Source organism: Melospiza melodia, chromosome 1 (genome assembly GCF_035770615.1).
Source record: "Melospiza melodia melodia isolate bMelMel2 chromosome 1, bMelMel2.pri, whole genome shotgun sequence".
In the NCBI taxonomy this organism is placed as follows: Eukaryota; Metazoa; Chordata; class Aves; order Passeriformes; family Passerellidae; genus Melospiza; species Melospiza melodia.
The window spans coordinates 122,655,290-122,682,429 of record NC_086194.1 but is presented as its reverse complement, the minus strand read 5'-3'; the positions used below and the strand labels follow the sequence as shown (position 1 = coordinate 122,682,429).

At 39.3% G+C, this 27,140-nt stretch overlaps 1 protein-coding gene across 1 annotated transcript; it reads left to right on the top strand.

Moving 5' to 3' along the window:
* The first annotated feature begins 1,060 nt into the window (after positions 1 to 1,060).
* On the top strand, positions 1,061 to 24,898 carry RAB12 (RAB12, member RAS oncogene family). The gene is made up of 6 exons (XM_063166368.1): positions 1,061 to 1,319; positions 12,873 to 12,933; positions 20,710 to 20,848; positions 21,365 to 21,454; positions 22,392 to 22,496; positions 22,777 to 24,898. The coding sequence occupies exons 1-6, from the start codon at positions 1,076 to 1,078 to the stop codon at positions 22,888 to 22,890; spliced, it is 753 nt and encodes a 250-aa protein (XP_063022438.1). The 5' UTR covers positions 1,061 to 1,075; the 3' UTR covers positions 22,891 to 24,898.
* Positions 24,899 to 27,140: the final 2,242 nt, after the last annotated feature.

The window sequence follows — 27,140 nt, the reverse complement described above, 5'->3', positions numbered from 1 at the left end:
ACGTCGGTGCCCAGGATCAAGCGGGTACCAGGTTCAGAAATCAGACTGTGAAATCCATCCCTGGATGACCCGATCTGTGTGTGCTACCACACACAGGAGTCCACCCAGGGCTGAGTTCTGCTTGATTACCTGAAGGTAAATTTAGGTGAGACAAAATCAGGCAATCACAAAATCAAGAATTACAGAACATGTCATGTAGGGAAGGTCCACAGATGGTCATCTGGTCCAACCTCTGCTCAAGCAGGTTCATGCTAGAGCACAGGGCACGCGATTGTGTCCGGAGGGCTCCTGATAATTTCCACTGAGGGAGATTCCACATCTCTCTGGGCAACCTGTTCCAGTGCACAGTCACCGCACAGTGAAAAAGTTCCTCCTCATGTTCAGGTGGAACTTGCTGTGCATCCCCTTCCCTCGTCCTCTTGTCCTTTTTCTCGGCACCACGGGAAGAGCCTGATCTTCTTGGGACCGCTCCTTAGATATTTATATATACCCTCTCAGTCGTCTTTTCTAGAGGCTAAACAAGGCCAACTCCCTCAGCCTTTCCTCCTAAGAGCAAAGCTCCAATCCTTCAACGAGGACGGAGACCTCGCCGTCCGGGCAGAGGCAGCTCCAGCTGGGACCTCGAAGCAAGATCTGGCTGCGGGTCACGCCAGGAGGGGCCGGGGCAAGGCTGAGCCGCTGGGCCACGCTTCCCAAGCCGCTCTCGGGGCACCCAGCGGCCGGGCCGTGCCGGGCTGGGCCGGGCCGTGCCGGGCTGGGCCGGGCCGTGCCGGGCTGGGCCGGGCCGGGGCAGGACGGGCGGGCGCTCCCGCTCCCGGCCCTGCGTTGCGGCTCGGCCCGGCCGCGGCTCCGGCGCGGCAGAGGGCGCTGCGCGGGCGGGCGCGGGCCTGGGCGCGCCGCTCCCGGCGGCGGCGGCGCAGTTCCCGTTCCTGTGGCTGTTCCCGTTCCCCTCGGGCAGGGCCGGGCGGCGGCCGCGTCTCGTCCTCGCTGCCCCCTCCTCCCCGTGCCTCGCAGTGGTCGGCGCCGGTGGCGGGGAGGGCGGGGAGGGAGCGCGGCGCCGCCGCATGCATCGCTGATGGAGCCGGGCTCGGGGCTGCCGCAGCGCAGGGCGGGGGGCGGCGGGCTGGACCTCGGGGCGGGCTCGGCGGCGGGGTCGCCGGCGCTCTCGGGGGGGCAGTCCCGCCGCAGGAAGCAGCCGCCGCGCCCGGCCGACTTCAAGCTGCAGGTGATCATCATCGGGTCGCGGGGGGTGGGCAAGACCAGCCTTATGGAGCGATTCACCGACGACACCTTCTGCGAGGCCTGCAAGTCCACCGTGGGTAAGGGAGCTCGTCCTGTCCTGTCCCGTCCCGGGGGAGGGGGCGCTCCTCCCCCCGGTGCTCCTGGGCCCGGCCGTGGGAACGCGGGGTCGGTGCGCGGCCGCCCTTCCCGGCCCCTGTCCCGCCTTTCCCCGAGTGCGGGCCCGCTCCCCGCCGGCCAGGCATTCCCTCACACACCCTGCCCCGCTCCGGGGTGCACCGTGATCCCCGTCCCCTTCCTGCCCAGGGCAGCCGGGTTGGTGTCCCCGGGTGGGTTCCTCGGCCGAGGGAGGCTCAAGGGCTTGGTCGCTGCCAGACTTCAACAGCTCTTCTTGGGAATATTGTAGATGTCCTAGTTATCTTTAAGAGTTCTGAGCTCTCCTGTTTCAGCCTTGCTAACGGCAAACAGTGTAAAGAAAAAATTGGGCATGGTTGGTGAAGCAGGTTTTTGTGCTTAAGTCTTAGAGGTTGCGTGGAAGGAGACAGAAGTATTTCAGGAGCTGAAAAGTTGCAGTGTGTATTTTGTGTACTCTTCCAGTGTATTATTCAAGTACTCTTCCAGACCGCAGTCAGATTAACTCCAGATGGCTGCTATGGCTTCGTGAAGAACCCCCCTGTGATGTTAGATCCGAGGTTAATGTTTTGTTTCTCGAGAACACTGCGTGTTTGGCTCTTCATGCAGCTAACTAGAGAGCGAGCTCCTAGTTCTGTAGTGTACTGTCTTATTCATGATTTAGTCATCTGTGCATCTCTGAGGTAATTTAATGCCTGCTGTCTTTTTAATACACAAGTGTGTAAAGGGAGGAAAACAAGCTAGTTATTCTGCGTTGTTATTAGAGTCCTATCCTTGGAGTTGAACTCTTGAGTATTGCAGCAAGGTGGTTATTAAAGTCTGTGTCACTGGAAAATATGTATGCTTAGCTTTATTGTAGCTTGGAATGTGAGGCAATTTAGGCATCTGATGAAAAGTGATTGTATTGCCTTTTAGAAGCTGAGTTATTACTATCCAAAATTATCTTCCTGTAAACAAAATGATGCACAGTTACTCATACTTTTGTTTTAATGTGTGTTTTACCAGTTATTTAATTCTTTCTTAGGCTAAGAATCCAGATCTAATAGTGCAGATTAGCACTGTTATGTTGATAAGACTTTTGGTTTGAAGTTGGCAACTTAACCTTGTAGAAGTGAGAAAGACAATTTCAGAGGCATTAATACTATAGGGATGTGTTGTAATGAAGAAATGTTGATGGCTTTTCTAGATGAACAGACTAATTGAACGTATGGTACAACTAAAGTACAATTAATAGAGGAATGTATTCTTTATAAATTCTCCAGGTGTAAACATTGATATTAACTCTCCTGCATCTTCTTTAGGTTGACCCACATTAAGGGTTCCATCAAGTTTGGGCTGCTCTCTGTAACTGGTGTTAGTTTCCTGCTGTGAATCTTGGGAAGTGATGGGAGGTGGTCTAGACCCCGGTCCAGACTTCCAGGCTGGTTCCTTTTCAACAAAACTGATTTCCTAGATAACTGAGACAGTGATTTAAGCAGAGAAGCTTCCTTATTTTAGTGAAGAAACAGGAAATAAGTAGTGATATGCTGCTAGACAGAAGGTTACATAATGTTTGTTGTACAAAATGTGCCAACATAAAGCAGCATAGGAAAATCAGCTTGTGCCAAAATACATGTAGAAGGACTTGATAGTAATGGCATTCTTTCAAGGTCCTCAGACTAAACTTGAGGGCTGTTGAGATTCCCCCAGATCCTTTGACTGCTAAATGAAGGAGCTTTTCACAGTCAGCACACACTCTGATTTTTTTTTTCACTAACAAGTAAGAAAAAATAACCTCTGCTATATACATTTCATATAGATTGAAAATAACCCACACTCCAAAACAACCTGAGTTCAGCCTCTAATACACAGTTGAAATCACAAAGCTCTTACTTTGTCACCACTTAACTGCAGTGGTTTTCAAGAATTTGCAAGTGGAGAATGTGTTTTGAGACATCAGTGAAAGTGCTGTGACTGATCCAGTTACATAAACTGAAGATACCTTGAGATTCAATTTGAAAAGGCCATGTAACCGAACAAAAAACTGCATTTTGTTGTATGTACCTTACATTGGCAAAGCTGTAGTTAAAATAGAATGCTAGAATACATATTTACTTCCTTATCTTGGTATTTATGGTCTCAGCCTTACTTTCATACCTTTATACTAAAACTTCTGGTTTTATAGGACCAAAAGAACAAGATTTAGCAACTTAAGATTTTGAATGAAAGCAGAGCCTACTCCGAGGACTTCCTCCAATAGTGGCAGGATTGCAAATGTCCGAAGACCTTTTCTGTCTTCTGCCCCTGAGTGCTGATAATAGTGCCATGTTATTGAGCAGTGGAGCATTTCTGCAGAAAAGGGAAGGAGTGGATTCAATTAAGAAAAATACAGTATTTAAATGCTAATTTAAGAAGACTGCATTGCCCAATTGGTAAAGAAAAATCTGTAATGAAAACACATCAACATGTCTTCAGTCTCAGCTCAGATATGGAACTTCTTTGAAAGTGTTCAAAAATAGCTTGGCAGATTTCAGCACATTATTCATAACAGCACACAATGTGCTGTTGATCTAAAATTCTTTTGATGTATTTATTTTGGGCATTATATTAGTTGCATGGAATATTGTGTCTCCTTAAATCTGCTATTTACATAGCACTGAGAATACCCAATATGCTCAAATATTTACTGATTTTTGAAGAAGTTAAAATTACTCTCACCATGCCAGTGTCAAATCCCCTGTCTTTCTATAATGGGATAAATAACTTGTTCAGGGATAATATTGGGATCATATTAGCTTTGTCAACAAACATAAATCTACACTTCTTTTTTTAACGTAAAATTTCATCTTCATTTATTGTTTGTTGCCTGCATTATTCACACAGGAGCAGAATCCTAAGCTATCACTTGAAGGTTTTCCAGAATTGACAGCTCAAAAAATATGCACCAAATACGGTGTGAGGAAGAATGATCTTTCCAAGGGTATTGGATAAATACTCATTGCCACATGTCTAAGAAGATTCAAGCTTGGTGGTGAAGAAACAGTGTTTGCCTCTGCTTCTTCCACACCTTTATCCCACCTCAGCTAGTTCTTATCCTAAAAGAAATACATCCTAATTCAGATCTCCATAGTCATGATGTTAAATTTATATTTTAATATAAATATTTTTAAAGGGACTCTCTTTCATCAGAGTCCCTTTATTAAATATTCAACAGCTTCTGTTCTCTTCCCAGCATCTGTCCAGCTGTTGCTCAGTCTCCTGGTTCTAATCCACCAATTCTTAGTTCATCCCTAGTTTCCCTGCTGTTTTTCTTCCATGACAGATCTACAGAATTCCTGTACTCAGCAGTATTTCCTGTCAGTCTAATTCTTCTGCAGACATTACACTTCTCTCTTGGTTTTATTCTCTGAGCCTGAGGCTCCTGCTCTCCCAAAGGTGGGGCCTGCACTGACTCACCTCTTAGGATGCTGATTGTCCTGGGCCCTCAAATCAAGTTGGGCTCCTCAGCTTTTCTTTTACCTGCTGGCTCAGTATGTGAAGTCTCTTGAGACTTTGGCTTATCTTTCAGCTCTTTTCCACCAGGTCTAAAATCATCCCAGGAAAGAGACCTTGCCCTTGATAATGCCAGTGCAGTTTATGTGCCCTGTGCATTGCTGGCTGTTTTAGCAGCTGTTCATAGGAAACCAAAGTATCACATGTAGTAAACACTGAAGCTGCCTTCTGTCCTCGTTTACAAGCAAAATAATAGTGGAGTTTGTAATGGGAAGGGTTGTTGTGGATCAAGATGGGAAGTTAGTGACCTGTGATCTCTTCTGGGCCTGAGGGATCCAGATAAGTGGCATGTAAATGCTGTAAATGCATTGTGGTGCAAGACTCCTTTGACTTCACAGAAATGCTCTTTGACCTTGTTTCACCTTCATGGGAAATGGTATTTAAGTCGGAAACTCCTGAGATTTACAGAGGTCCATAGCTTTCCCTTCCAAGTGCTATTTTCCCTATCATTTGTTTTTAAAATACCCTGTCCATGCAAGATTCCTAGTGTCTATCAAATAAACAATAGTAATAGTGAAAACTTTAGCTTTGTCTTCTATCAGAATGTCTTAAGTCAGGCAACTTCTGTCTTTAGTATATAGACATTTATATATGGTATACAAATATATACATATATACCTTTTTATATGTATGTGTACACATGTTTGGGGTTTCTGTCACAATTCAAACCTGTATTCATTCTCTTTATCCTTGAAAAATGGGGGCTAACAACATAAATGTTCAGTTTCATTCCCATAAGCTTGTCATATAACATAATGATTTTTTCACTTAGAAGCATCAGACTACTCCCTTTTGAGGTATTTGTCATTTTTCAGAACTGCCCACTAAGTTACACCTTAATATTTTTAGTTATCTAATCAGTATTCTCACAGACACTGTAAACATAGTATGTGGCTTACTAATCATTTGGGGTTTTTTTTAGTAAATCAAAATATGGCTTAAAATTAAATTTGGTAATTTCATGTAATCTGAGATGAAGAACAATCTATATAAAATTTTCAGAAAATCATCCTGAGTCAACTAAAAGAGCATTTCTTTCTTAAATAAACTTGTGTGTGCCTGTGGGCTCTCTGACAAGTATAATTCATTTTAATTTTTCTTTAAACATTTCCCCCTTCAGTAGAATGTCACTGAAAGCTTACTTGGTGTGGGGAGAAGGGAGGATGAGTAGAAATAGATGTTTCTTAGTTTACCACATCGCAAAGTAACAGTAAGATGTTCTTGCTTTAATCAAGAAATAGCTCTTAAAGTGAGAAATTTATGCTGTTATGTTAAAAAAAGGAAGTTTGGATGAGGGATAAGTAATTCTGTGAGAATTGACTGTTCTTACTTTTGCATATCTGGGGTGTTAATATATCTGGGTTTATGTATTGGCTTTTTGACTAGTGCAGAATTGTGTAAATAAACCATACCAATACCTTATTAATGGCGTGCTGCAGTCTCCTGCCAAACTATAAACAGAGAGGAGCAGAGGGCTGGAAACTCGCAGAGAAAAACAGTTTTGTCTTACAGAAAACTTCAAGATAATTAAGGGAGCATGTGTCAACCTCCTTGTTTGTCTTTAGAAGTGCAAATTATGACAGAAGCCTGTGTCCCCTGGAAGCTGCCTTTTACCTGTAGGAGCAGTGTAGTCACTTGTAATGGACAGCATAGACACTCCAGCAAGTGAAAACACCTGGCCAGTTGTTGTTTGCCCCAGATGTGCCAACTAAGTGTATTTTACAGCATTTGGTATAGTCAGCATTGGTTTGCTATGCATAATCATTTGAATCCTCATAAGTGAACAAAACTGTAATTTAAAAGAGGAAAAGATAGGTAGATACTATAAATTATTAGGGTTTAGGAATAGGGTTTTGTGGAGGTATGGGGTTTTTAATTAACAAGGGGTTACAAGAAAGAGTAAATTTGAAGTTGAACTTTGTTTTTTTTTTTTTTTTTTTTTTTTATTTGTAAACTAGATGGTAACTTCAGCTGGTAGAAATATTCAGGCACTGGGTTACATCAACACTACAGGACTGTCAGATAGCCTTGTAGTCCCTAGCCAGGACATATATGAGAATACACAAATAAAACAACAGGCAGAGTGAAGAGGCCACTTGAATGGTGTCAAATGGGGAGTTAGGTTTGCAGGGAGACTGGAATGCAGCTGTCAGACTCAGTCTCTGCTGTGAACAGCTGATCGTGTCATTAGCAAAGAAAAAAAATCAAATAGGGCCATGTGATTCTCAGGGACTTCTGGAAGTTGGTTAGCAACACTTTTACTGCTTATTTCTGCTGATATCCCAAGGAGAGGGAAACTTGATACCCAAAACAAACTGCTTTTAGGTTCCACCTTCTAAAAATCTGGTAGTGTTGCTCATGAAATAACCTTTTTTTTTCCATTCAGTTTTCCCTTCAGGTCAGGTAGTTGTTGACCAGTAGCTCAGTGTGTTTTTCTGCTTTGCAATCAGAAGTTTGAAAAGAAGTCTTGTTCATGAAGCCACAGAGAGACTTAATCCTTCCAATTTCCTCTTCCACCTTATTGTGTTTGCCAGCATTTTGGTACATGCTTTGAACTTAGTATCTTAAATAGTGTCAAAAGCCTAGGTTTTCTGAAAGGCCCTATGATTTCATTGTCCACAAGAATGTAAAGAAAATATAATTTCCTTCTTTCTCACTGAATTGGGCAGTACCAAGCATCTGAAATGTTATAGAAGCTGTATATTGGACGTACAAAAAAAAAAATAAAATCACTTGACTACACCTTCAACATTTACTCACTGCATGTATATTACACAGAAAAAAAGAAAATTGATATCTGTTTCATTCTAGTGTGTAGCCCAGTTGCCAGTTGAGGTATGGGTACACTTTTATTTTAGGCAAGCAGTCTCAAATGTCTGCATGTTAATCGTTCTAGAATTACACGCTTGAAGCTCTGTGGACAACGTACTTTACCTGCCTCTAAAATAATCCCCAAACATACTCATATCTGACTTAACACTAAATGATTCCAGATCTCTTGTTTGAAAATTTGTAGCATGCATTTTGAAGGAGGCATTTCCACTTTGGTGTGTTTTAAAAGCTAACTGCTTGCCCTAGAATTTGATTAAAATAAGACAAAATGGTTTAGGGTATTTTTTCCTGTAACAATTTCTGTAAACTTTTCCTGCCCTCCCTATGTGCCTTTTGTTGTTGATTGCTTCCCCCCCTCAAACAGGATGGTAGAAATCAGAAGGCACACTCTTGAGCATCTTTTGATTGACTTTGGCATTTTTGGGATAGATGTAAGTATTTTTTGAGTTACAAACCAGGATATTTTGTAATAAAGATGTTTTTTACCTCAAAACTCATGTGATCTCAGTTATCAAATGTAGCATAAGTAAGAAATTTTTTTTTTGCATAGTGGCGTCACATGTCCAGATTCAATAGCCTGTGATAGTCTTCAAATTATATGTCTGTTTTAAGGGTTAATTGGTATATAACCTCTGAATTTTTAAACTGATTGTGTTTCTTTAAGCATGGCCTGATTATCTTCCACTGATTGAATTACTTTGATGCAAATCACTAATAGACCTCTGAAAATTGAATCCATTGGAATTGATTTTAGTTAGAGGGGTTTTTTGTGCTCTATTTGCATCTGTTTTCCCAGCTCTTCCATTAACTTTGTTACCAGGAAGTCTTGTCCACTGAAAGGTCATTCTGTGTGCGTTAAGCAAAACTGTTTCCACTTTCTTTTTCTGTCTCTCGTGAAAGGAAATTAAAGATTGCAAATTTAAACATAAAATGCATAGTAAGAAGTTTCTTTACTATTTTATTTCTAAACAAATACTTTTAGCTTTAAAGAGAAAGGCTGCACCCAGTTGTGTGTATTTCAGTTTTTGCTTTAGCAGATAAGCTCTAGTTCTCTTTGGGGTGAGAAATTAATGTACTCTAGTCAGTTCTGGGCTGGGCTTCATTTTTGTAGGATTTTAGTCTCAAGTTTGAAAGAGTCTCAAGTTTGGTTCATTGACAAGAGATGTCATCCTCAGTGACTTGCCCTTATCTAGAACTTCATTAGTGTGCTTCTATTTTGAGTCTGTTCTCTTTTAAGGCTGTTTAGTTTTGAAAAGAGTGCAGACAGGTTGTTTGGCTGTGTGTTTAATATACTTTTAAACCCTTCTGTCCCAGTAGCCCTTTGTTTTTCCTGGAGGAGGCATAGCTTCAGTTGAGCCCATGTTGTAATAGATGTTCTTTGCACAAAGTCAATTTTTCATCCAAAGTTCACATGCTACTAACAACCATGGTGCACATTAAGTAAAATGTGGAAAATCCTTAACTTAGGTTACACACAGCAGGTTAGTGTTGCTGCCCTTAATGCCGTGTTTTACATGTATCTAGCCTGTGGGGAGAGGAGAAATGCTCCTTTGCAGTTTTAAGTTGTAGGGCAAACTTAATTAATTTACCTTCAAATGCCTAAATAATTGCAAAATAAGAAACCAAATCCAGAGACTGAGATCTGTATTTTTGTGTGTTCTTCATTAATTTTTGTGGGATATTTGTTTGGACTCCTGAAAAAGGCCTTTCCAGCGAAAAATGAGGATCAAAATTTTATCCACAGTGACATCCAAAACACATACAATTTTAATCTGTAAAATCCATAAAAAGAGAGATGGTGATTTGAATTTACTTGTTGTCTGAGTGTAATAATTTTAGAAAATTACTGATTGCCTGTTGTCCATGCAAGCCTGCTATATAGAGACAAGGCTGATGTTTTAATGGGAGGGGAGATTGTAATAAGCTTTTTGGTTCCCCTTTCATCACTGTGACCTGGCAAATGGCATGCTGCAGTATGGTCATACGCACATGCACTTGGCAGATTTCCTGGCATGTGTATATTTTGTTATTCACTGACAATAAGCCAGCAGCCTTTAAATTCAAGCTAGGTAGCATGCAAACCACTGATAGTTTGCTGGTATTGTAGCAGCTAAAGAGAGCTTTTTAAAATCCTTTTAATAAGATATGTTATTCAGATTTAATGTAGTTGTCAAGAGTAATTTTTGATTCTTCTGTTTTATTGAGCTATATATAAAACCATGCCAGAGGAATTGTATGGACAGCAAAACTTTTTATTTAGGTATTTCCATTAACATATGTCGAACTAAATAATTTCTTTCATTGACCTTTTTCTTAACTCGTTGCAATATTTGAAATTGAAAGGGAAAACAAATTATTGTGTTGTTGTTTTAATTGAATTACTAATTTGTATGTAAACTCAAAGCACTGGCTTTGGCAGTCTATGGTGAAACAGGCTAATGAAACCTGACAGGCTTAGGAATTTGTTTCTTCATGTGCAAAAGGAAAGATGCCAAATTTTTTTCCTTCAGTATTGGCAGACATGAAGCTTTTGGTATTGTGTTGATGCTTGCAGAGCATTACTAATTATAAAAAAGTAATTGAGCAACCTTTGAAGAGTTCTGGCACTCTGACTTAAGTGTTAAATGATTCGAACAATTCTATAGAAGATCCTGTCTGCTTTTCCAAAAGTGTTACTTGTTTGTATCATTTCTTGCAAAATTTCACCGTAGGGAAATATTTCATGGTGTGACTTCAAGATGATTAATAGAAAGATCTGCCTTTAAACTAAGAATGCTGTTGACATAATATTTAGTTTGAAACCATCTCTTTAATATGTAGTCTTTTTTCTACTTCATTTTACTAATATATTGGACCTTCTAATCCCAGGAAGTCCCATTTGAAAATGTGGTTTATTACAACAGTTGGATTTTTCTCTCCATAATTAATTATTTTCATTTTTAAAAACATAACAAAAGCTTTTTGGTTTTTTGTTTGTATAAGATAGCAGTGGTTTGTATAAACCACTTCTATAAAAACAAAAATATTTTTGTTTTGTAGTTATTGAAACTTACATGGAATCCCTGTGGTGGTTTTAACACTCAGCTTGGGATCAGAGATGATTTAGACTTTTTTAACATCAAATGAATGGCAGATTATATAGTATGTTCTGTATGACAGAATGGCAGGATTGGGAATTGGGATTGAGATGTCTGGGCAGTTATATTCAAACTTCCTCGAGGACAGGAGAGGTTTGAGGCAAGTAATAACAGTTACTTAAGTTCTATCTTGTAGACAAAGCTGTGACTATTAAAACAATTGCATTTTATAGTTTAAATGCATTTATATCGAGAAAAGACTTATAACAGTAGAAATAGATGTGTTTCTTTAAAAAATAATATTATTAGCATAGAATTACAAGAATTCTCATTTCACATCCTTTGGATACTAGAACATAGCTGGATCATTTCTCTTCTGCTTTTACACTAAGACAGTCACTTTTCAGAAGTGTACAAAAAGACTTCTTGGAGTTAAGATTAATAAATTATTTGAAATTTTAATAATTTGAATATATTTATCAATTTGCATGTGAATACTTGAAAATTGCCATTAAAGGGTTTGACTGTTTAGTACAAATCAGTTTAACAGAGTAACTCATGGGCTTTGAAAGAGATACATGTTTGTAAGTGAAGTACAGGCATCATGTCCTGAATATCTCTCCAAGAACTGGTGATTAAGTGTGCTAGAAACTATTAAGGACATGGAGAATGAGGACAAATGTCATGGTGTGATGACCATTACTTTTATCAATATGCAATGTGCAACTGCAGGCTGTTAGAGGGGATATTTGTTTAGAAGAATGAAGGTCAGTGATCCTTCCATTTATTTAATCTGTCTGAAAAATGTCCACCTGCTCTGCAAACTAAAAATATGGACATAATGGCCATGTTCAGTCCCTTCTGTTAAAGTTTAAATTCAGTCTCAGTTCTTAATGTCAGCAGGGACACTCAGCTTTTATCAAGGGTAGTCCTTGGGAAAATGTGTTGGTTTTGTTAGAGAAAATAAAAACCATTTTTCCTCTTCAGTTTCATCCCTGTTCTTAGTTTACAGTTGCATTTGAAAAGGCACAAGTGTTTCCAACACATTATGCTTCTGCACTTCTGTGTGAGTTTTAAGTGTACGGGTCTGAACCGTGTTCTCATGTCTTTTTATTTCTCCCTTTTTGATTTAGCTCTGTTGGGAGGGATGATGTGTAGAAGGATGAACTGAAGCAAAAATTTTCTTACAAATGTATCCTAAAATGAACAGGTTCACAATCTGCAAATCTGTGATATTCTAGGACATTTATTCTCTGATACATTTTTGTAGTTAAGGTGGTAATCTTTTGTGTCTAGGTATTGTTTGACCACAGTATGTCTTACGTGTTGCTAACCAGCATTATTTTTTTTATAAAAGCTAAATCTTTCTGTATAACAAAGTCTTTATGGTTCTATCTTTGATATTTAGCTTGCATTCAAAATGTGCCTGGAGTTTTGAGATGATGAATAAAAGTACCACACAGGTATAAAATAAATTTTTAAAGTCAAATACCCTCTTTTAATATAAGAAGTTTGCTAATAAATATTTGCAGGACTTAATAATGACAGTCTTGACAAACTTCTTCATAAACCAACCTCAATTCCAGCACCTTATTACTTTACAGATGCTAAACATCCATCCTGGAGGCCAGGCCTATATTGTTCCTGCTTCACAAACAGCAGAACTGATGTGGAGGGATGGGTTCTGCTCCATGCCTCCAGGGCATCTGTGCCAGTTGGAAGTAGAACAGGCTTGTCCTTGACAGTCGAGGTGAATAGGAGAGAAACAATCCTACTGTGCCTGTTGTTTTACTGTTGTGCTGGGTTTACCTGCTGCTGGAAATTTTGCACAAAGGGGAAGGTTTATGTTGTGATGCTGCCGCATTGGATGGCTCACAGGCTGTTTAGTGGTTGTCAAATCCCCGTGGTGTTTTTGAGTTGACCATAGTGGTGCAAACCCTTCTGCTTGTTCACACTGTTACAAGTTGATCTAAAAAAAAAAAACTTATAAAAAAAAAAATTGCACCCTCATTACTTTTGCTTCTTATTCCTCCTTTTCTGTTTACTGTATTTTATTTATAGGTGTTGATTTTAAAATCAAAACAGTAGAGCTAAGAGGAAAGAAAATTAGATTACAAATCTGGTAAGTAAAACAAATGTGCAACCAGCAGTATGTTTTAATTTTTATGTTCTAGCATGAATTAATATGCTTGTCTAATACTACTATTAACTGTTATAAGCTGGTTTAGCTCTTACCCTATTACTTCTCTCCTCCATTTCCACAAGACTTAAACCAAACCAAATAGCTCTTAGATTTTTTTGAGGGTAAAAGGAGGAGAAGGAGAGATCAAGTTAGAAGTAGGGCATGAATGTAATTACTGAAATATTAATGCATCACAGAGGCCTTGAGCCCCTTTTCCTGGAAGAATGACATCACCTACATAAGAAATAGGAGTTCTACAAACAACAAAAGTTGACTGTGTTAAATAGACACTAGAGAAAGTATATTTTGTTTTCTTTATTTTTCTGGACTGATTAAAACTGACCTTCATTGTAACAGCAATTATAAAGCAACTGTGAAGTATTTTCTAAACTGTTTTTCTGAAACGTGGTATAGGCAGCGCTGTTTCTTTGACACTATTTTTAAATGACTTCAAAGTGAAGGGCATTCGGGACTGAAGTAAATCATATCCACTCTAAACAGCATGGAAAAATAAAGTAATCCCATGCAAATAAGGCCATACCTTTACTGGTACTGATGTCCTACTACAGAAAGCCCAGTGTCTGAGCTAAACTCTTCCTTTCTGCAGTAGGCTACATGATTTCTGGTAATGGTTCTCCATGTTAGTGATTAATACTGTTTTTATTGCTTAGAAGTTGTTGAGCTAAACATCCCTTTGTTTTGCAGAGTAGTACAATACATAAACATAATTATGAGAGAATAAACCAGCTATGTTCTAAACATTAATCTTACATACTACTATGTAGAAGCTTAGCTTTGGTTTATTAACAGTGTGTGATGCATAATTAGCATTGTAGTTAAACTGTTTAAACTGCTAACAATCCATAGAGGGGGGAAAACTCTAAATATTCTTTTTATTACACTTTTGGGATATTCTGGTAGTTTTTCATTCTTAACTATATGGATGCAGTGAATTCAGTGTACTAACTCCTCTTGGCAGGTCACCATCAATTCTGTCTGTCACACCATGTGTCTGTCTTGCTTCACTCTGAGTTAACTGCTGCTCATCTTTGGTCTCATCCGTCACCTAACACTTGAATGTTAGTGGCATGTCTTCATTCATCTGTCCCTGTTTGGAAACCTATGACCACAAGGCTGGCAGTTGAGCCAGCAATTGTTAGCCAGGGTCTGCTGGAGCTGACAGAGGTAACAAAAAATCCTGATGTGGAGATGCTAATGTGTACCTAATATGCATTCTTACTGTGAAATGTACTAAGGTTATAAAAAAAAATTCTCATGTTGAATAAATATATTATAGGAGTGAAAATTTTTGGAAAAGAGATGTTTAAACCATTATTTTCCACATATTGAGAATATGCTAGTAGGATATAGGACACTTAAAAATTGAATTTAAAAGTTGATAGGTTGTTAAGATTGGTAATTTCTCCTATGTGAAGCCTTACTAAAGTGGCAAGGAAAACACAATGTAAAGAAATAATATTTTAAAATATTATAAAATTCATGAACATGACATCCTGCTCCTAAGTGTCACTTTCTCTCCAACAGTGGCTGTTAAAATGTTGTTCTTAATCTTTAAAACTGCCTTGGCATACTTCCAGGTTTTTTAGAAAAGCAATTAGATAAGCATGACTTTTGCTAATTAATTCTGAATTCTGTTGTGCATGTTGTTGGGCCTGCCTATAAACTCTTATTATCGCAGAATCATTTAGGTTTCAAAAGACCTTTAAGATCAATGAGTCCAACCATTAACCCAGTGCTGCTGAGTCCACCACTAAACCCTGTCCCCAAGGGTCAAGTCTGCATGTCTGCTAAGGTGACACAACCATTGCCCTGGGCAGCCTGTTGCAGTGCTTGACAGTCCTTTTGGTGAAGAGATTTTTATTCCTAAGAGCCAATATAAACCTCCCGTAGTGGAAGGTTTGTTGCTAGCCTGTTTCCTCTTGTCCTGTTCCCTGTTACTTGGGCAGAGACCAACCCCCACCTGGCTACAGCCACCTTTCAGGGAGTTGTAGAGCATGACAAGATCTCTCCCCTGAGCCTCCTCTTCTCCAGGCTAAACACTCCCAGCTCCCTCAGCTCCTTCTTGTACCTCCAGTTGTTGGATTGAAGAGGAAGGCAGTTTACCAAGTCAAACACTTGGAAGTTCAGAAATGCAGACTTCAATTGCATGGCTGATCATAAGACAGTCTCCTTTCATACCTACACAATGACAGAATTTAGGCTTCCTCATAGTTCCTGGTAGTGTTACAGGCTCCTGGTGCTTTATCTACACTGATTGCAGTAACTTTACTACAAAAAGACGTTTTGTTCAGTGAACAGATAATTTTTGAAGTTCACACTTATCTGTTCTCTTAAAATGGCAAAAGTTACATTTCAAAGCATGAAATTTTGCTTATTTTTTTTAGTAATCTGATGATTCTACTTCTAGAGTCAAACAAGAATAGTTTTTAAAAAGTTTACTTTGGTGTTGTTATGGTCACTTGACCTGTCTCTCCCCTAACCACTATCAGCAGAGTGTTTTTCACAAACCTCTACCACTTGAGATTATCAAAAGATACATTGAAACAGTACAGGGTTGAATATTTCAAGCTGTTAGGTGTGTAAGACATCCTTTTGAAAGCAGCTTTCACACCTGCTGCTGTTAGGAGAGTAGAATACAGAAGGACTTGTCTCCTGTGTTCCTTTCATAATGGGGAGCTGTGTCCTGAGGATCACAGAGGCATCTGCTCTCACCTCCAGCAGGAACTATCTGTTCCCTGCTTCCCTTATTTCCCCAACTTCCAGTCAGGAAACAACCTTCTACTCCTTAGATGATGCAATGATAGAGCTTCACTGAGGACACAGGGTAGTATCCACCTTTTCTGTGTCACCTGGAGGAATTAGTAGTGCCCCTTGGGTTGCCAGAAGTGTTAGGATTCAGTAAATCAGCTTCTGCCTTGCAGTTCTAGGCTGACACAAGCTCCTGTGTCCTGTGAGAAGCAGTAATACCTGCATGCAGCTCAAGTCATGAGGTAGAGTAACCAGAACTACTGGATAGTGTAAGTGTCCAGGTAAATCCAAGCATCTGTGAATCAGTGCTTCTTCAAAGCTGGAAAACTGGATCAAATAAATAATAGGAGCCCCTCAGTGATGCTTTGAAGCAGGACAGGAAGGTGTGTGACTGTGCCCTCTCAGTGAGTAATCCGGGCAGTCGCTGGCACAAGCAGTGACACAGTGGCTCCCAGCTTTCCTCTGAAAGGAAGGAGCTGGCTGTGGGAAGCAGGGCTGCCCTGCACTGCACCCAGTTCCTCCCTAGCCAAGGGAGCTCTCTGACACCTCTACAGGCTTAATGCTCAAGGTAGCCAGCGACCTGGGAACAAAACAAGCTTCATTTGCTTCTGAAGGTGTTCTAAACTGCTGCATTCTCATTCAAAATTCACATTCTGCCTGCTCTGTTTTCTCAGAGACAGTTGTCTTGAAATGTACCTGTTCTAGAATATATAAGAATGTTGTTTCTTTGGTTCAGTACCTCTGAAATAAATTATTTTTATAATAAAAAAATTTAAATATATTGACAGTTTATGGGGCCAAAAAAAATGTTTGACAAGTAGAATTAACCTCTACAATTACCTTAAAGCATTTTTTTAAAATACTTCCTGTAGGTTCCATAGAAGCATAGGGCATGTGAAAGTGTTAAATTAGTGTTAAGTTTTTATGTAAGTTTCAAAATATTTTCACTTCTGTTGCCACTTTACACTGCCACTCATAACAAATAAATTTAACTAGAGAGCCAGAGACAGTTTTGAGTCTGTCCATGTGTTTGTTTCAACTTGTTTGGATAGACACAGAGAACATTTATGTAAAAGAGAAATTATCCAGAGATATTTTAATTAAAATTAACTGTATTTGTATTGTGCTTTATGCAGTCTGCCATAGAACATGACAAGTCAACAGTTGGAAATGGGCTTTGTGTGATTTTTTAATTTGCTTTTGTTTGTTGTATGTTTGTATTTTTGGAGTGCTGTCTAGTTTCTGTTTGGGAACCCAAAAACAGTCAAGCCGTGGGATTCTCTAATTGCAGATTATAGCTGGTTGAGGAGTCATACACTCTATGTTTCTGATTACAGATTAGAAAGACAAATGCTTTTCATTTAGAAAACTTTCTTGGAAAAAAATCAACAGAAGAAAACTACTTTTAACATTAAAAAAAAGAAGTAATCTGATGGGGTTTTTTTTCCGTTATGCCAAGTGTTTGTTTAAGTTGTAGTAACTTATTTGAACTTCTGGAGTTTATTTAGTTGGAATTAAATTCAACTCCCTTCTGCTATTGTGTTGATTCTGACCAGAGCAAATGAAGAACTAATAGCACTTAGTATCACTCATGAAAGTCATGAGTGCTAAACAGTGGTCATCTTTTCTTCCAGCTTTCCACTAGTGCTTCAGTAGCTATACTCCAACTGCAGGAGTGTGATACGTCCATGAAAATAGTATAGTGAGAATAATTACCAGCCCTGCACATTAGAAGAAGGCATTTGAAGTTGGATGTGCTTTTAATGTTAGCTCTGCATTAGGAGTGGTCATTTTTTCTCAACACTGGAAGAATTTGCAGCACATTTTCATGAAAAATATGATGGCACCTAGTAGAATTTTCCATGTTAAAGATCACGTTGATACTCAAACTGCAGTTTACTTAGGTAGCCTGGGGTTGCATTTTAATCTTACTTATTGTAGAAATAGTTTTCTAAATAGCTTTCACCTTACAGTTTGAAGACAAATACAACATGAGGGTAATGTTAGAGACAGCAAATTCAGCTTACTTTCTTCCACTTTTCAAAGGAAGTAAGGGTTAGGATATCATGCTCACAGACACCTGCTGACTGGTTTCATTTCCACCTGCTGCAGGAGGAGAGGTGAAGTGTGGGGGAGTCAGTGACTTCAAGCAAGGCGAAGAAAGTCAGCCATAATCCACTGGAATTGGCATGACCAGGTGACAGTCAGTGGTCATCTGGCCATTTATTGTAGGCAGTGGGCAGCCAGGCTGTCCATGGTGTTCTGAACTGTTGGCCAGAGCATGTGGTGTGTCCCAAATAGCCAGCAAGCCAGACTTCAGGTTGTCACATGTGGGTGAAGGACCTACACAAACAGGAGCGCAGGGTGGAGCAGCCTAGGAATGCTGTAAACTTTTAAAGAGCCTGAGGGTGTTGTGGAGAGAGGAGAAGCTGATAGTGCCAGGGGAACTTGGAGACAGAGCACTCAGCAGGGCTGGGGAAGTGTGGGGTTGGAGATAGCTGGGGTGGGAGAGTTTTGTAATGTTGCATAGATCTTCTCTTCATGGTCTGCTTATCCAGTGCGCTGCTGACTGCCTTCAGGGAGGGTAGTGTGACATTAGTGTTTTTATAATGTATGTGCTCAGTGATCTGGTACCCTGTGATGGAGTTGCTAAAGGTCCTTAGCACTCACCTGAAGGCACAGACAGGTCACTCTGAAATACCATCTTTATTTCTGTTTTCCACTAGGGGCACAGAAAAAAAGGGAAAAGACTGGCCAGCAAAACAAACTGACAAACAAAACTAAAAAGCAATTTTTCACACTACTCTGAACAAAGACAGAATTGGTGTATTCTCCCACATGAGATATACCCTTCCACCTGCCATGTAGTTATTTATGCTCAGAATGATGGAACTTAAGGTCCCCCACCCTAATACACTTCATCAGTAGGCTGGATTAGCAATAGATGATACAGGCTGCTCTGTGAGGTCATAATTCTGAGAGTTCTGTTCTTAAGCACTAGAGCAATGTTATCCATATGTGGAAAATCAACGGTTCATACTAAAATTACTAATTTTTAACAGACTGAACATCCAAAGGACCTTCCAAAAAATGAATCTGACCATAACAAAGAAGTAATGGGAAAGAATGTGGCGTTACTTGCTCTGAGTAATATTATATAGATATAATTTCAGCTGCCAGAACTTGTATTGCTTTACAAAAAATGCCTCATTAGTGAAAAGAAAACAACCAATTAACCATCTAAAACTGGTTTGCAATATTACTGGTGCTTGACCTTTATGAAACAAACTACCTATTTTCATTTTCTGTAGGGTCCCAGAGGTTTATATGAATGTAATTCTGAAGTTCTGAGGGTGGGATTTGAATAAAATAAATACAAAATTCTGACAGTGGGATTTGAATAAAAATAAAACAAAAATGGACGCAATAGGAATTTGTTCTTCTCTGCCCTGTGTTGCAGTGTCACTGGCTTGCAGTGAAGTATTAAGTCATTATTTTCCCACAGGCTATGAAGCAGAGATTGCAAATCTTTTTCTAGTGGACTCTGCTTTACTTTGTAAAATCACTAGCAAATATTTGTTGCTATCAAGTACACTTGTGGCAATTTCAGGGGCAAGTTAAATACTTTACTTTGAAACTTGCTTGAAATTCCTAAAGATTTTATTCAAAGTAAGATAGGTTTGTGGTAATATATTCTATTGCTTGTGCATAGAACCTTAAAGGGGTTAAATCTTCAGGACAATCAATGTGGCATTTTGTAAACATGACCTTTTTTTTTTGTTTTTGTAACAAGTGTTTCAGGTCTCCATTGTTAATCTCATTCCCAAATTCATTCTCCTCCTCCTTTTGTTTAAAATGTGACTGTTGAAGAGGATTAATTCTGAAGTTTTGAGTCCCAACACACATGCACACAATTTTCCTCCCTCTACTCTTAATTTTGATCCATCTTTTGACTTGTTCTAACTTTGAAATTCCAAAATTATCCATTGGCTTTGGGGACTGAATTCAAGCAGCAAATGCTTGATCACTTTGGAGCACCATATAACCTACTTTCCAGTTGAGATGCCAGTCACATTTTAAGACTTAGGATATGCACCAGCTATTTTTTTAGTATAACTGCCAAAACCCCTCCCTAGGGAGGCTTGATGATGTGATTAAAAGCAGTTCAAAAGTTTTCATGGTTCAGTAAAAAAGCAACTCTTCTGTCTCATCTACTTTGGAACAGAAGCTATAGCTAGTGTGGGTGACTTAGTGGCGTTGCTGGAAATTATTCTCCAGTGTGAATGCACCCTGTCTGAAATACCTGCAGTGAGCACAGAAATGTTACTTGCACACCTCAGATAAGTAGATGTAAGTGTGTAAGCCAGGTCTCTAGTGCAAAAGTTGTCCCACTTAGTGATTGCTCACTCTTGTGAGCAATTCACTTCTGTGCCAGGAGGTTTTGCAGTAGTTTTAGAACCGTGGCTGAATTGCTGTGGTTGATCCAAAAAGAGTCTGAAAGCGCAAATGATACTGATCAGTGCATTGATCATTTTATAGTTGGGTGTATGGATGTGTTTAATAAACATGTATCCATTTTTTTCTCTATTTTTTCATGGCTGTTAAAAAACCCAACCAAAAGTCCACAAAACGCACAACAAACCCCAAAAACACAAAACCAGATTTATCTCCTGATACATTTTAATTGGATAGCTTCACTCTCAGACACATATAGAAATGTTTGGTGGCCTTTCCTGATGAAGTTAGTATGGGATAAATAGTTTTAATATGAAAAAGTTTTATGATTGAAAGTACTGCTCCATTTTTTTCCCTGAAATTCATAGATATGGTAGGAAATGTAGTGTCTCTAATGGATGTGGGAGTGTTGTTATTAAAATGTGAACAAAGTTATTCTGTACTTTGCAAATTGGTGAAATATTTGTGCCACTGTTTGCTGCTGCTTCTTAGGGACACAGCAGGTCAGGAGAGATTCAACAGCATTACCTCAGCTTATTACAGAAGTGCCAAGGGAATTATTTTGGTGTATGATATCACCAAGAAGGAAACATTTGACGATTTACCAAAATGGATGAAAATGATTGATAAGGTATGCCTAAGTATTTTCTTTTTATATGCTTTTTTTTAACAAGGATTTTTTTCCCCCTCAGAGAAATTTACAGCATGGGTTTAGGATTAATAAACTACTGTCAGATAGTTTACACTGATTACTTTTAGTCAGGATTTAACATTGATGTGTTTTGCTTGCAAAATGGTTGTCCATTCCTGCTTTCTTGAACTAGAATTGTCCCAGTTAGAAGTGTCAGTGAAAATCTGTAACATTGCTCATTTACCTTTGCAGTGGGGGGAGGGGGGTTTGTTTCCTGTCTGTGAAATAAGGTCATTGTGTTCATTCTTAGATAAACCAGAGCAGCTAGTTTAAACTAGAGCAGCAGTTTTAAAAATGAAAATTAAAAATTGAAATTTTTTGAAATAATGTTTGGGAAGAACATTTACCTATAAACTATATCAGTGTGGTAGTAGAATTGCCCTTTTTTTGTATTGTGTTTGCATTACAAAATCTTATGTTTCTAGGTGTAGATAATTAGAAATGTTTTAATTGCAGTATGCTTCAGAAGATGCAGAGCTTCTATTAGTTGGAAATAAACTGGATTGTGAAGTTGATCGAGAGATTTCTCGGCAGCAGGGAGAGAAGGTAAGAACAGGTCTAGAGGCAAAGCTGTTGTGGCATTGCTGATGATGGTCTGTGGCTACTTTTGTTCAGACTGCTGGATGCAGGAGGCTTATTGAGAGTGGTGGTGGTGGTCTCAAAATCCATGTGATGATGTGCAGTTGTAAGTGTTCCTGCTGGAGTTGTGTGTCTTTGGTCTAAAAAAGAAGTAAGCTACAAGTCAGCTTCCACTGTACCAGTGATGTAGGGGATACTCCTTTCTGGGCTCTGAAAGAAGGCGTAGTGAAGATTTGAAGCAAAAATGGAGATCTCTAGTCAGGAAATCTTTGCGAGCCTTCTTTCAGATGTTTGCTTCTCAGTACTGTTTTTGGACAGGCAGCAGCCCTGCTTTGATTATTGGCTCACCTTCGTTTTCATGTTCCTTTTGTTCTCTTGCAACCCCAAAAGTGTTAAGGAAGCTAGCAAGAGAGTATGTTTGTTGTAGAAGCTGGCAAGAGAGTATGTTTGTAGTGTGATACTCAGCATTGTCTTGACCAGAATTATGTCAGTATGGGCGTACACAAACATTTGGAAGTGAAGGTTTATTCCAGATTTTTTCGAGTCTTGCATCTGTACTTCCCTTTTCTACATTTTGAATAATAAAGCTGAGATTAGCTGTTCTGAGAAGTTCTTCCTTTTTGGCAGTCTGCAGCAGTACGTGTCAACTGAACACATGAATTAAGTCTGGAAAAATGCAGAGTACTTTTCTAATAAACCTATTTTAAGCAAAAATTAGCTATATGTTGCAATATTTTCTCTACCATGTGGATTCAGGATTATTAATTAAATTAGATTTCCATCTCAGATTTGGGGAAAGTTGCATGTTTGGGGTTTTTTTGAGGTTTTATGAGGAGGATATATTTGTTATCTGTCGCTGTTTGCATGTATCTTCATGGAGTTATTTTATTTTCTCTCCCATCAGTTTGCACAGCAAATAACTGGGATGCGGTTCTGTGAAGCAAGTGCCAAGGATAACTTTAATGTGGATGAAATATTTTTAAAACTTGTTGATGACATTCTGAAAAAGGTAAAATACTCAGGTGGTAGTATTCCTCTGGTCATACAAATGGTCAATGTTTAAATAATGACTGCACATGCTTGGGAGGACAGAGAACAAGTACACATTGTTAGGTGAAATTTTTGGATAATCGTAGTGGGCATGATGCAGATCACACACTGCTGACCACTGCATTTCACTAATAAGACCCAAAAGACCCTGAAATTGAGGCTTTGGCTGTCAGTGAACTCTTGAAATGAGTTCTTTCTCTGCAGACGACTGTTTACAGGTGATTTTTCTTTTCTTTAAGATGCCACTGGATGTTATAAGAAATGAGTTGTCCAACAGTATCCTGTCCCTGCAACCAGAGCCAGAAATCCCACCAGAACTGCCTCCTCCAAGGCCACATGTCCGTTGCTGTTGACTTTTTACTTCCTCCAGAGTGAAAAATATGAGCAGGAGGGTAAAGAAAGTATCTGTACTACTCTGCACTACAATCATTTGGCAGTTTCTCGTTGCACTTTGTTATTCGAGTCAGAGCTACACACTAACTTGTAAATATGCAAATATGCAATCCTATGTAGGATTCAACTGTAACATTTAATTATTACCCCTCTCCCTCACAATGATGTTTCGTTCATTGCCCCAGTGTTATAAATACTGTACAGTCGGTGGGGGTTTGCCACACATCCAGTTGGGGAGGAGGAGAAATTAAATCTATACCTATTCTTGACCTATAAATGTTGTAATAGTTCTTTGTTATCATAAACAGGCAGGCAGAAGCTCTTCTGGTATGAAGATAAGTATATGGTGCTTTGCTAACTATTTTAAAGACAAATTTTTTAAAAACAGAGGACTTTATGTACAAAGCTTCCATAATCAGCATTATGTTTCCTTTTAATGTAGTGAAAACATTTTTGGCTGTAGCATCCTCTGCTGACTGGATTTATTGAAAAGCTAAGTTTAATTTTTGGCAGTCTTTTATTTATTTTGTTGAATGCTGCACCCTTTCTTTGTGTACCGAGACATCACACCTGGTGCAGATCTAAGATTGCACTTTGAAAAAACATATATAATTTTCTGCATAAACATAAATTTGGTTACAAGAATCATTAAGTTTCAATAAAATAATGGAGATATATCAAGCTCTAAAAGAAGGTATAAAAAGCAATGCTGCTGTCCTAGACAAATTCTTGAGAAAAAAAAAATTAAGATGATACATTTTCCTGTGTTAAGGAATATATATGTGTATTTTTGTCTGGACATCTGTAGGGATGGGGGAAGGGAACCTAAGGTAAAATTATTTTCTTTCCTAATGGTGGAAATTATTCCCATCAAGCAAATACTGTGTTAGGATTTTGTCTGATAATGAACTTGTGAATTATATCTTTGGTATATCTTTTATTAAATGCACTGTTTAGTTTAGCTGTGGTAAATCAGTAGATACATATTTGAATAACTTGGTGTGTCCTGAATGTTGTGGTATTGAAAAACATTGTGGTCTTTCTAAACTAATGAAGTGCAAATAAAATTTTGTATTTATGAATGACAGTGGAACTGCACCTGTTATTAGAATGGCAAGTATCAAGTGATGGGTAAAAGGTAGAATCTGGAATATGGAACAACACTTGTGTTAATTCTGTTATGATTTAATTTTCTGTTTGACAGTTCTTTAGGCGTAGTGGGAAGAGCAGCAGACATTAGTTGTTCACCTTGGTCACTGCCCTGTTGGGAGAGCAGCTGATGACCTGGCCCAGCTGATACCTTCAAATAGCATGTGACTGCTTGTCATGCTGCCCTAGCAGGTGGTCGCCAGACTATTAGTTACACTGACAACACAAGTATGAACCAGTCTTTTTCACACTACAGCTTCTCTACTTCACATTCTCTGGTGCTGGAACCCATTTTGTCACCTTTGCCACTCTTCTAGCCAGAACTGGCACTGAACACTAAAGTATACCACTGACTTAAACAGATTCTCTCTGTTTTATGGGAGAAAAAAAGACACAACAAACTGCTAACACACACCAAAAAAAAGCCCTTATTTCACTGAATAAGCTCTGACATTCTGAATTCAATGCCATGCAGGCCTGTAGCACACCTGGATTTCTACTGAAATACTAAGGAAAGCATGGTTGATATTTGTGCTTATGTCTTCTGCCACCTTGTGCCTAAACAGTTCGCTTTTTTAAATAGTAAACTTACAGTTTACTATCCTATTGGTAAGATAAAATGAATTTCTAAAGCACTTCTCTAGGAGTTCAGATGATACTGTGGGCAATAGCAAGGAAGGGAAAATTATGGAAAGTGGGTTTTAACTTGACAACCATTTTATTTTAGCGGATTTGTTTTTATTTGTACTTAGAAATTTGTGATTTTTTTTCCTGCAGTTTTTGAATTTAATAAAAATTAAGAAATTTGACTTAGATAAACTTTCTTTTTGTAATTCTGTGCTGTTTGTATATAGGCAGATTGGGATCTCAGTCTCTTGTACCAAAAATTAAAAACTATTGCATTTAAGAAGGACATATTTATTTGAGTGCTTGAATGTGTTTTATTATTCATTGGAAATCATAAAAAAAAACCCAGGAAACCTGTTTGCTTTCTATCCATTGTACTATGAAGAGGGTTTTGTCTCCTGATTTTATCTCTACAGCTTTTATATTAATCAAAACCAGTTTTTTATGCCCTTTCTCCACCCAGCAGGCTTTAGTGGTGGGATATGGGAAGAGGGGAGGAGGGAAAAATATTCATGCTGCTTCCTTGTCTCAGGGAAGTTCAGCAGTCAGCCCAACCTATGTTAGCATCTAATGATGGACTATTTGAATGGTCTGCACAACCCTCAGGGATCACAGAATGGAAAAAAAAGGGCGAGATGAGCACTGCCACAACTGTGTTTGCACATCATTGTTCTTTAGGAGCCCTGGTTAGAGGGGGGCCATTCCCACTCCTCAGGGAGTGTGTGGGGATTGTTTCCTTCTAACACTGAGCCTAAAAAGCTTTTTACACTAAACTCATCAGGTGCTGTGAGGTCCTGTAGTCCCTGGCAGGTATCTTCATGGTGGTCAAAATAAATGTGTGAGCATGGCAAGCATAAATCACAGGAGTGTCAGCTGCTCCGAAACAGTGGGGGGTTCTTGACTTTCTCGAATCAGAGAAAACATGAAATACTGAAATTATTAGATAGATTGTGGTCACTGAAGGGTGATTTGCCACTGATTTCAATGTGGTGAGGATTTAATACAGTAAATTCCTGATACTGTATTACATCCAGTTAGCACTGTGTCTTTTACCAAAACTAAAATTCATATCTGTTGGGAGCTCAAACGATACTTGATTGTGTCCCTAAACTTTTTAACCTGACTGTAATGGACATTCAGCCAGTGGGTTGAGTTAACAGACCATTTCTTCACAAGTGAACAGGAAATAGGCACACTGGAAATTTGTCTTGTGTCTAATAGTCACAACACAGAATAAAACTGAAACCACTGGCTTACCAAGACATCTTGAATTGTGCACTGTTGTCCTGTCTATGCTAGAGAAATAGTGACTGTCAAATCAACCTTTCACTAGATTTCTCCTTCAGAGCAGAGATACACAACTAATGTCGAGATTTGGTGCTTCTGTTGAAGAAAGATGAGAAGAAGGTGGGAAAAAAAAAAAGGACTGGAAGTTAAAATACCCGAATTAGATCTCCTCAGCACAACTTTAGGCCATTTCCTCCTTTTCTGTCACTTGTTACTCCAGAGAAGTGACTGACCCCACCTGGCTATAGCCTCCTTTCAGGTAATTTTTGAGCACAGTAAGATCTCCCCTGAGGCTCCTTTTCTCCAGGCTAAAGAACCCCTGCTCCCTCAGCCCATAAGCCTTGTGCTTCCCCAGCTTCATTGCCCTTTCCTGGACACGCCAGCACCTCAATGTCTATTTTGTTGTGAAACTGAACACAGAATTCAAAATGACAGAAAGTGGCCCATTGAACACTCAGCAGCTACCTCGGATCCCATCCAGCTCTGTGGACTGGTGTGTGTCTTAACTGGTGTAGCAGGTCACTGACTATTTCCCTTTGGATTGTGAGGGCTTCATTCTGCTCCCCATCCCTGTGCTCCAGCTTAGGGGGCTGGATACCCAAAGAACAACTGGCTTTACTATTAAACACCGAGGCAAAGAGGGCATTAAGTCCCTCAGCCCTTTCCTCATCCTTTGTCACTATGTTTATCCCTGCGTCTTATAAAGGGTGGTAATTCTCCTTAGCCCTCTTTTTGTTGTGATGTAATTATGGAAATGTTTTTAATTGTCTTCTATGGCAATAGCCAGATTAAGTTAAGCTGTTGCTTCTGATTTTTTTTCTCTAAATAACCTCAACACATCCATGTAGTCCTCCTTCATTGCTTGCCCATTCTTCCAAAGGTCACAAACTTTCTTTTCCTGAGTTTCAGCCAAAGCTCTGATCAGCCAGTCCAGTCTTCCCTGCCAGCTCATCTTTCAGCACAAGGGGATGGCCTGCTACTGCAGCTTTAAGATTTTGTTCTGGAAGCATGTCCAGCCTTCTTGGACTCCTTTACCCTTTAAGACTGTCCCCCAAGTGGCTCTGTTAACCAGAGATTAATGTAATTTATTTTAATCTGTTGTTTATGTCACCACACTGAAGGAGTAGGAATTTCTGGCAGCAAAGGT